General features: G+C 38.5%; 1 protein-coding gene across 1 annotated transcript in view; it reads right to left on the reverse strand.

Moving 5' to 3' along the window:
• Positions 1-8,219: 8,219 nt before the first annotated feature.
• ugt8 (UDP glycosyltransferase 8) overlaps positions 8,220-11,709 on the reverse strand; it is a 32,988-nt gene continuing 29,498 nt past the window's right edge. The window contains exons 4-6 of the mRNA XM_037674940.1: positions 10,129-10,205; positions 9,446-9,665; positions 8,220-9,305 (exon numbers count right to left, since the gene is read on the reverse strand). Coding sequence (XP_037530868.1) covers positions 8,936-9,305; positions 9,446-9,665; positions 10,129-10,205 — 667 coding nt within the window. The 3' untranslated portion in view covers positions 8,220-8,935. The remainder of the gene's footprint in view (positions 9,306-9,445; positions 9,666-10,128; positions 10,206-11,709) is intronic.

The following is an 11,709-nucleotide window of genomic DNA, read 5'->3' on the forward strand; positions in this document are numbered from 1 at the left end:
GCAGATGCTGGATGCTGCCTATCATGGTGCGCTAAGATTCATAACTGGCTGTAACTATTATCCCCATCACTGCACCCTGTATTTTCTGGTTAACTGAACATCATAACTTCACGCAGACTCTTCCACTGGTACATTTTCATCTTTAAATCAATTATTGATCTGTTGCCTTCATACATCTCCTCCTACATGTCTCTGCGTGAGTGCAGCTACAGCGTGCGCTCTCAGGACATTATTACACTCAGTGTCCTTCAGTGCGGACTGAACTAGGCAAAAGGGCCTTCTCCTACTCTGCTCCTGTTTCCTGGAATATCTTGCAAAAAAAATCTGTAGCTCTCGACCTGTCTAAGTGGCTTCAAACATCTATTAAGTTCCTAGCTAAACCCAATGCAGACATGTTCCTGTTTTTAGTTTTCTACACCGCCTTATAATCTAGTTTTTTTCTTTTGCTTCTTTTTCCTTTTGACTGTCCTTTTGGTTTACATTTTATTTTAACTTGTAAAAATAAATAAATAAATAAATAAATTAGTATGCCTCTTTTATGATTGTCTATTGTTGTTATCCACTGCTGTCATCACGCATTGTTAAAAGAAAACCAGTACTCTCTTGTAAATGAATCCCAGAGGCTCAGTGGGATTAATCTGTATAAATAAAGGTTGAATGACTGTTTCATTCTAATCCTAATTGCAGAACATGTGGTACTGCCATTTTGATACATAAAAATATAAAATTCAACCCAACAACAATTTCTGACCTACTCGGTCGATTTGTAATGGTTTCTGGTTTTCTATGTTACAGACCTTTACATTTTGAGTAATATTTACGCCCCGAACTGGGACGATGAAAAATTTATTTAATCAATCCCTGACCTGAACTCACAATTAATTTTCAGAGATCTAAATTGTGTAATTAACCCTATAATGGATACTTTCAATCCCACGTCCACAAATATTTCAAAAATGGCTAGATTAGTGTTAGATTTTATGGACTCTACAGGGGGTGTTGACCCCTGGCATTATGTATTCCCTCAGAGCAAGGCCTTATCCTTCTTTTCCTCAGTTCACCATTCATATAGCAGAATAGACTACTTCGTTATTGAGCGGTCTCTTCTTCCCTTTGTTATGAAGGCAGAGTATTCAACTATAACCGAGTCGGATCCTGCCCCTGTTCTACTGGATATCGCATTTCCTCTTTACCAAAGAGAACACCCCCTTGGAAATTGGACCAAAGCTTATTATCTGATAAAACATTTTGTGAGATGATTTCCCAAAATCTTGATGACTTTATAAGATTCAACAAAAAAGAGGGTATTTTCCCTTTCCGCCTTTGGGAAACACTAAAGGTAGTTAGACTTCGTATTTATTGCTTGGCAAAGACGAGGGATATATACATTTCAGGGTATGTACATTAATGATATTTGCAAGTTTTGAAAACTTATCACTGAAGTTTGGTCTTCCTCGGTCTGACTTATTTCATTATGTTCAAATCCGACACTTTTTCAAATGCGACGACCCCAACTTTCCAAACATATTGGTGTCCTCGCTACAGTATTTGTTAAATACCACTTAAAACTCAAAACAAAGAAAAAAATAATAATTTCAAGAATTAAAAAAATTATAGCTTCCATGAAAAACATTGCTTACCATAAAGCAAGAACTTTGGCTAATATTTTTACATCACTATTCAAAATGGAAATAGGTCAGTAAGAGCTGCATTCTGTGCTTTCTTTACCCGGTTTTAAGAGGAGAATAATTAATGCTTCAGTCAATGTTCATGGTAGTGACCCACATGATAGGGAGTCGTTGAACATATCGAGTAGAATTCTGGATAATTTAGCTGCAATTTAAAAAAATAATTTATTGGATATCCATCAGGGCCAGGTGTTTTGCCATTTTGCATAGCCTTTATTGCTTTGGTGATTTCATTCTGATTTAGTGGTAGTTCAGTTACAGTCCTGTGTATTAATATATATATTAATATATGTATAATTTATTAGCGGAGTCTTTATATTGTTAAATAAAAGTGTTCCATGTCAATACTGTCAGGTATTCCCGATTTATATAAATTTGAGTAGAATGAGGTAAACACTACATTGATCTCTTGTGGGACAATGGTTAATTCACCATCAGTGTTTTATTTTATTTTTTCTGGGATTTGTTGGGCATCCGAGCAGCCTTTGAGCTGCTGTGCCAAGAGACGTCCTGCCTTATCACCATCTTCATAGATGTATTCTCGTGATTTTAACAGTAGGCGTTCCACCTTCTCAGTAGCAAAGAGATTGTACTGCATTTGAATATCCAGTTTCTTTTTTATGTAGTTCAGGGGAGGGAGAAGTAGAATACAAATAATCTACCACTTTTATGGATTTTAAAACCTCCTCTTGTTTTGTTTTATTCATCTTTCTCCTTCTAACAGTGTAATATAATCTCACCCCTGATCACTGGGATTAGGGCTTATAGGGAAAATGAGTTGGGGGAAGAGTTAGAGGAGGATTGCTGGAACAATGCTATAAAAATAGTAAATGATAGTACTTTTTGTGCAAAACGGTAGAATACAATTTAAGATTCTACATCGCAGTCATTTTTCTAAAGCAAGACTGGCAAAAATTGTCCCCAATGTAGATGCAGGCTGTGACAGGTGTCATACTACTCCTGCAAACTTAACTCATATGTTTTGGACTTGTCCCTCCCTGACTACCTATTGGGTCTTTAAAACATTGTCAGAGTGATTAAATCTTAATCTACAACCCAAAGCTGTGATGGCTATATTTGGTGTCCATGGTAGGAATTACCTCACAATTAGGAAAAGGCATACACACATCATTGCATTCACTACTTTGCTTGCATGCAGAAGGATATTATTACATTGGAAATCCAAAGAACCACCTATAGCCGGTCTATGGCTAGGAGATCTGTTGCAGTTTATACAACAAGAAAAGATTAGGCATATACTAAGAGGGTCTAGGGAGAATTTTTTCTCTATCTGGAATCCAGTGCTGATGTACCTAGACAGACTCAAAGCCATGCCTTCTTAACCTCATCAAGCAAGGGTTTTTTTATTTTTATTTTTTGTCTCAAGGTTGCCTATGCAAAATATTTTGAATAGTGTGGGACCTTATTAGTAGTGCAGGGTTTGACAACTTCTTTTGTTTCTTCGGATGAGTGTCCCTGATGTTGGTGGTTTGCGGGGTGGTTCAAGAGAAGGGGGCTGAGTGTGTTTTTGACAAAAAGTAAAAAATGTGAGCAATATTCTAAGTATATTCTTTGGACATGCATCTGTTATCTACAATGGAGTATTAGAGCCATGCTAAGGGAAAAAAAATTACACTACGAGAAAAAAGACATTACGAGAATAAAGTTGAAATATTACGAGAATAAAAATGTATTATTATGAGAATAAAGTCATAATCTGTTCCTGGGTCAGCTGAGCTCGGCTCGCACCTGCAGTGGACAGCCTCCAGTGCGAGTTACTGTGTTTACCAAGTACAGGTTCTTCTCAAAAAATTAGCATATTGTGATAAAGGTCATTATTTTCCATAATGTAATGATAAAAATGAAACTTTCATATATTTCAGATTTGTTGCACACCAACTGAAATATTTCAGGTCTTTAATTGTTTTAATACTGATGATTATGGCATACAGCTCATGAAAACCCAAAATGTCTGTCCCAAAAAATTAGCATATCATAAAAAGGTTCTCTAAACAAGCTATTAACCTAACCATCTGAATCAACGACGTAACTCTAAACACCTGCAAAAGATTCCTGAGGCTTTTAAAAACTCCCAGCCTTGTTCATTACTCAAAACCGCAATCATGGGTAAGACTGCCGACCTGACTGCTGTCCAGAAGGCCATCATTGACACCCTCAAGCAAGAGGGTAAGACACAGAAAGAAATTGTTGAACCAATAGGCTGTTCCCAGAGTGCTGTATCAAGGCACCTCAGTGGGAAGTCTGTGGGAAGGGAAAAGTGTGGCAGAAAACGCTGCACAACGAGAAGAGGTGACCGGACCCTGAGGAGGATTGTGGAGAAGGGCCGATTCCAGACCTTGGGGGACCTGCGGAAGCAGTGGACTGAGTCTGGAGTAGAAACATCCAGAGCCACCGTGCACAGGCGTGTGCAGGAAATGGGCTACAGATGCCACATTCCCCAGGTCAAGCCACTTTTGAACCAGAAACGGCGTCAGAAGCATCTCGCCTGGCACTGCTGCTGAGTGGTCCAAAGTTATGTTCTCTGATTACAGTAAATTTTGCATTTCCTTTGGAAATCAAGGTCCCAGAGTCTGGAGGAAGAGAGGAGACACAGAATTCACATTGCTTGACGTCCAGTGTCAAGTTTCCACAGTCACTGGGGTGTCATGTCAGCTGCTGGTGTTGGTCCACTGTGTTTTATCAAGGGCAGGGTCAATGCAGCTAGCTATCAGGAGATTTTGGAGCACTTCATGCTTCCATCTGCTGAAAAGCTTTATGGAGATGAAGATTTCATTTTTCAGCACGACCTGGCACCTGCTCACAGTGCCAAAACCACTGGTAAATGGTTTACTGACCATGGTATTACTGTGCTCAATTGGCCTGCCAACTCTCCTGACCTGAACCCCATAGAGAACCTGTGGGATATTGTGAAGAGAAAGTTGAGAGACGCAAGACCCAACACTCTGGATGAGCTTAAGGCCGCTATTGAAGCATCCTGGGCCTCGATAACACCTCAGCAGTGCCACAGGCTGATTGCCTCCATGTCACGCCGCATTGAAGCAGTCATTCATGCAAAAGGATTCCCGACCAAGTACTGAGTGCATAACTGAACACGATTATTTGAAGGTTGGCGTTTTTTGTATTAAAAACACTTGTCTTTCATTGGTGGGATGAAATATGCTAATTTTTTGGGACAGGCATTTTGGGTTTTCATGAGCTGTATGCCATAATCATCAGTATTAAAACAATTAAAGACCTGAACTATTTGAGTTGGTGTGCAATGAATCTAAAATATATGAAAGTTTCATTTTTATCATTATATTATGGAAAATAATTACCTTTATCACAATATGCTAATTTTTTGAGAAGGACCTGTAGTACGCGATCACTTTTGGGTCACTGTGAAATATGCCTCCATCCACATTATGTGACGACTAAATCCGTCAATGCTGCCATTAATTAGAATACCATATGGCTTCAGTTTATCATAAGAATCCATATGCCACAATGCGTTGGTCCCCCTGCTATTGTACTTCCGACGTAAACATTCATCATTTTACCGCAGTTGTAAGACTGCTTTTTCGTGTCGGATTTCTGATAATATAACAAGTTTATTCTCATAATACTACGGCTTTATTCGCGTACGACTTTATTCTTGTAATATTATGACTTTATTCTCATTCGTAATGTGATTTTTTTTGTCAATAGCATGGCGCTAAAGCTCCGTCGTAGTTATCTATGGGTGCTTAATAAAAATATATTTGAAAATCAAAAAAAAATGAAGATAGAAATTCAGATTCCAGCCAGAGTCTTAAGTTTGCAAACAAAAACTTCTGAAATCGTTTTAATCTCGGATGCATTTTACTTTCATTGAAGTGATTCCAGTTTCTGCAGGTTAACCAAGATTATATATATATATATAAAAAAATCCAACCAACTCTGCAAACAAAATCTGCCATTTTTATTCAGCATTAGTATCTTGTTTACAGTCTATTTACAACAGACACACTTGACAAAAAAAAAAAGAACTTTGTGTCATTTTATAATGAAGCACAAATAAAATCTAAACTAAGCCAGAAAAGATCTAAAACGTGAGAATGGAGTAAGAAACAGGCTGAAAACATACGGCGAAACAAGCAAGTGCACTAATAAATTCAGATTTCAAGTTGAGGACAGACAAATACCTCAAGACTGGAAGCAATAGTCAGACTGCAAATTCAGCACAGTTACTTTAGAAACATTAAAAGATGAAAAATTTTATACCTGTGTAGGTAAAAAAAAATAATAAAATAGCATTACACCTGCAATAAAGAGAGAAATCTTCACTAACGTTTCCTAATGCTTCAGACTCTGTTCATAGCTTGTGCAGCACCTGCAGGTGAAGCCCAGCAGCTGACATGGATGATTATGTTGTTGATTCAAGTAAAACGGTTCCTTCTTTTATTCAGTAGGGCTCGGTTGTGCTGTGCAAGTGTATTTGTAGCTCACAGAGAAAGAAACGATAATAGTAAAAAAAAAATTTTTTTTTAAATTAATTAAATAAACACTTTGGGGTGTTTTTATCATTTGTTACCCTTTTTTGCCTGTAACTGAGCCTATATTTAGTTGAACAGCTATTTTGTTAGAATGATACTGTAATTTTTAGCTTTGCAAAGTAGATGTTTGTGGAAAATATAGACAGAAAATTGCAGTTTGTGTGGCAGAGTGGTTACGTCCACAAGGATCTTACTGCTTTACTGGAATAATTCTTGGAACAGGTGTTCTGTGCCCAACAAACAAATCTCACTGACTGACAAGTGCTTTAAGCTGGAAAACAGGCGTCTATTTATTTTTTTAATCAATCTAAACTTTGCATTTAAAATGAACAGCTGTTAAGAGACGTTAAAAGTGGTAATTCAGTTCTTTTCAGATAGGTTCTCTAGATAGGTTATGGACAAAACCTGTTGTAGATAGCTCTGAATTAATTTACAAACATGTAGCAGGCGGAACTACATTGCAACACCTTGTTGCAACCCCATCCTATTTTAGGGATGCACAAAACAACAAGCATCAAATCTACATCTTGCTGTTTATTATCAAGGACTTTGAGGATTGCTGAGCCGAGTTCTCTCATCATGTTTTAAAAATAGACATGAGGCAGATGTCTATTACACATTTAATGAGTTGAAGCTCCCAAGTCAACACAGCTGTGGTGAATGGGGGTGGGGGGACAGGGCAACAAAAAGTCCAAGCAGAGACAAGACAAACCTGGCTTTCTGCACAAAGCATTTCCACATAACTTACAAATTTATTCTCCGAAAACCTGTATTTGTAAACTTTTACATCACAGCTGGTTGCACGTCACACAGTAATTTCAATGAAATTCTATTATTTGTAAGTGCAAGCAGTAACGGCAACAGCTAGTTGTAGCGTAGTGCAGCCTGGAGCGCCTTCTTCAGGAATATCATGAATTCTGTCAAGATTGCCATCAATGCAAAACTGAAGGCAATTTAAGTGTTCAATTAAAACAAACACTGATTATAAACCATTATAAAACCTTTTTGACTGACGTTATTTTATTGTGGCAGTAATCCACCTGGTTCAGCTCCGACGAGCCGTTAGCGTACCGGACAGAATCGAACCAATTCTCTAAAGAGCATTCTACAACAGGTAAGAAATTAATTGTTCATAACCTTCCTACAGATCCCCCTTCAAAAAAAAAATTTTTTTAATAAAATAAAGAGTCCTTTCAATAAAGGTTGAGAGACAGAAAACAAAAAAAGTCACTCAGGACAAATATCTTTTGAATAAAATTATTTTTTTATGCATGTGTTGGGGCATAAACATATCTGAACTTTAGAATCTCCAGGGACTAAAACATGTCACTCATACACTCAGTCTAACGCTGTCTAATGTTGAAAAACACTGAAACAACAAGCACATGTTTACTCATAGAATCAGCCATACACTTCAATTTGCATTAGAAAAGGCCACATTGTTAATGTGATTCATTCATGCTCAAAACGATTAGAAATTAAATAAACGCTGCTGGTTTGGACATGAACGGCAAAGTTTATCAGACAAACAGTGAAAACGGTTAGTGGAGAACTCTATCCAAACCATAGTAATTAGAAAAAGCACTTGCAATGTCAGTAAGAATTATTAAGAAATAATCAACAACTAAACGAAGGTTGAACAAAGTCAAGTGTAGCACTCAACATGGCATTCAAGTAATGAACTTTTACTTCTGTATTAAATAGATTAGGAATGCAGAATTAAGAAACTCATCCTCACTCACCTGCCTGGCCAGGCTTGAACACATTTTCTGTCTTTATCTATCTTTACTACCCTTAGTGCTTCTAATTGCGGTGGGTTTTTTTTATATTAAAGTGACCACATTTTCACATAAAGACACGGAACAAAGGTCAGAGAGGATACAATGACAGTGCCACACTATCACCAGTTGGCACTACCATGGGAAAAGTGTTTATTTGATTACCACAGTAAATACTGCAGAAAATCCTGGAGCAGAGAGCACGGGGTTTCGAGACACGCTTAGAATGACTTTTGCCATCGGTATTCGTTTTAAATATAGAGAGATCAACCATACGCATGTGAGTTTAGAGCAGGGAGTGTTTATCTACAGTCACACCTCTGATGAATGAAATAAATTAAAAACAAGACAAAGTTTAAAAGGTGTGTCATTAAAAAGCTTCAGAGCAGCAATAAATAGATTTATCTTGTATTTACAGTTTACCAGACACTTAGTGTTTGCAGTTTAAAACATTAAATTCTTAATATCTCCGGAGCTGCTGGATGCTGTGTTTTGTTCTGAGGATGAACGGTTGGCGCTCAGGATCCTCCCCCCACCTGACCCCTGTTTTCATCGCCCTTCTATTGGGGAAGAAGGCAGGAAGACAGCAAAGAAGAGGGAGACGAGATGCTCGTACAGAAACAGCATCCTGTAATGTGTCTTTCCAGTGTCATGCTGTAGTTGCCGTTTTTTTGTTTGTTTGTTAAATTTGCCTCATTACACACAAACGTTCACCTAAACACATACGCACGCACATACACACAGATATCGAGCACCTGATGTCTTGCTCTGTCCCCACTCGATGCATAGTGTATCCTCCTACAGGCTCACACTGGATCTGAGTAGAAGTTGCCTCCTAAAAACAGCTTTTACTCCAAGCTTTCGTTAAAGCGATGAAACAAACCTAGTGAATGAGTGCTCGGGGCAACGTCTTCTTCTCTTTGCCGTTAAACCGTTAATTCAGCTTCTTCTCACTTTTCCAGGAGCCGTTGCGTTTGTGCTTCCCGTTGGCAAGGCTCTCACTATGGCAATGTCCATTGGTCAAGGTAGCATCGTCCCTACTAGCGCCTCCTCTGCTGTGCTTCCCTTTAAGCAATCGTACCAGCCTACTCAGCAAAAAGCTTGTGACAGCCATGGCCACTGCTAGAGTGAAAATCACATCCAGTAGGAAGTACTGATAGACAGAAACGTCATACACCATTGAGCGCAGGTGGTTGGCACCATTGTGACGGAGGATGTAGCTGATCCAGTAAGCGGCCCTGGTCACAGGGTGGCCAGGCTGGTCTTTGTGAATGCTGGAAAGAAGATGTGCTTGCTGGCGATACCTAGATAAAAAAAGAGATAAATGGGATTGAATATTTGAGTCCCTCACAAGTCATGCAATGTCTGACCACTACATGACACTGCAAAAGATTTCCTAGACACAAAGTGTCCGTCTGTGAATTCAGATTTAATATAACCTGACCTGGTGTCTTTGATGACGCTGCTCAGGGCAGCGAAGAGATCGTCCTCCGTCATGTACTTCCAGTGCAGCATGATACCCATCCCTTTGGCAGCAACACGCGTCATTGTGTCGTAATGGTCTCCAAAGAGAGGCACACCCACCACTGGCACCCCATGATACATGGCCTCATAAATGCTGTTCAGGCCTCCGTGGCTCAGGAAAGCCCTCGTGTTAGCGTGGCCTACACGACAAGAGGTAATGGGAAGTTTATTTGAAAGTCTTTCTATTAGTAACTTTTGATGAGATCTTTTAATTGGGTTTGTTTAACTAAATATTCAACATGTTTGTAGCACATCCAAGAAAGTGCAGCACATCTTTCCACTGTTTTACAGCAAATAAAAAAAAAAACTGTTTTGGGTCTAAATGCAATATAGTAAACCAACTTTTGGTTTTTGTAAGTAATGTCTAAAAATTTGGTTGTCAGGCTGTAATCAGCAAGAAAGACTAACATTGCTTTCATCGACAGAAAGATTCAACGCGTACAGAAGACGGCTTACACACATTAACACAAATCTGTCATCTAAACATGTCATATCTTTGGTTTTGTTAAACAGCACATTGCACGTCACACCACCAAGACAACTACTTTGTATAAAATGAGTGTGTGACAGACATACACAGTGATGTCCGACTGATGGACTCACCCAATAAGTCATTTTGAGGCATCCAGTCCACAAGCTTGGTGTTGTTGCGGAGATTACTGGGTGGAACGCCAGAGAATCTGAAGAAAGAAAAGAAAACAATGAAGAAAGAAGACGAGACACCCCTGATAGAGTTTATCACACACTCACAAAAACTTACTGATTATTTAATAAATACAGAACTTCAAAGTTCTCAAGCAGATATCCCAGAAACTGAATGTTTGTTTGTCATTTTGTAAAAGGATCGCTGCCCCATTCTGTCTTATTTTACATAACACCACACCCAAGTGACGCTTTTGTTACACAGAATAAAAGCGACACAAAGCAAACAATTTTGTTCAAACTGGCATAACAATGAAAATGCTCTTCAGATTTCTAGGACCTGGATGACCAAGCGTCTACACAAGTATGTGAACATTTCATTCATTCAACCTTTATTTCTACAGGTAAATCCCATTGAGCCTCGAGGACTCATTTACAAGAGCGACCTGATTTCAACAAAGAATGATGACAACAATGAACAACAGCGACAAAAGGAACAGAAATTTACCAATACTTTATTGCCACCAGACAGATCAAACTGCATCACAATAAAAGGAATCACTTTTTGAATGGTGTATTCCAGCAGCTCAACTATGCTAAAACTCTAAAATTGTCTGATGTAATCAAGCAGTAAACCTTAGTGGTTAGTACTGTTGCCTCACAGCACAAATTCAACAGGTCCAATCTCTGGGATCTTTCTGTATAGTGTTTGAGTGGGTTTTTTTTTCCAAGGTACTCCAGTTTCCTCCCAAGGCCTCCCTTAAAAAAAATTAAAAAAAATCTGTGATGTTGAATGGGATTTGCCTGATTAAATAATTGTCTTTGTGCTTAGATATCCATAACTCATTGTATACTGTATACACACAAGAGGAAGTTTTAACAATTCTTACAACATAAAAGTTTGGATACTTCTTATCACTATCTATTGCAACATTGAAAGTAGAGAGTATGTTGCATTTGTAACATATTTACTTTATTTTTTAAACCAAATTTCACAAAACAATTGCCATATATATAGTCAGTTGGCTTTGCTGAGCACACAAAGATGCGATGGAGCAACAGAAAAGCTCATTAACATATATTTTTAAATTGTGCACAAGTCTCCATCATGAATATCCTGATGCATGCTCAATAATCCAGGTAGAAAAATCCAAAAAAGTTCAATCTGGTCCTCTGGACTTTAAAAAAAAAAAAAAGCAAAAAAAATCTAGATACGTTTCGTCTTTCATCCGAGAGACTTCTTCAGTCTGAGGTGCTGTACTCAGCTCAGTCTCTTAAACAGCACCTTCTCAGAGTGGATCAACCAGTTTGCTGCTGACAACCAAAACCAGCTGCTCACATGGTCAAGAAGGACCATCAGCCTAACAATGGATCATTAGCACACTGCTGGCTGTTTACTATTCATAGGGGGCTGAGTGATACTAGCAATAACAGCATTGTAAGAGGGGGACAGTTGACAGTTGAACCCCTGTTTAATGATGGACGATTTCTTTTCACAAAGATGGCCTCCTTTACTCCTCTCTCAAACCATCGTTCCTCTCT

The sequence above is a fragment of the Nematolebias whitei genome, chromosome 3 (genome assembly GCF_014905685.2).
Source record: "Nematolebias whitei isolate Nwh7 chromosome 3, NemWhi1, whole genome shotgun sequence".
NCBI lineage: Eukaryota > Metazoa > Chordata > Actinopteri > Cyprinodontiformes > Rivulidae > Nematolebias > Nematolebias whitei.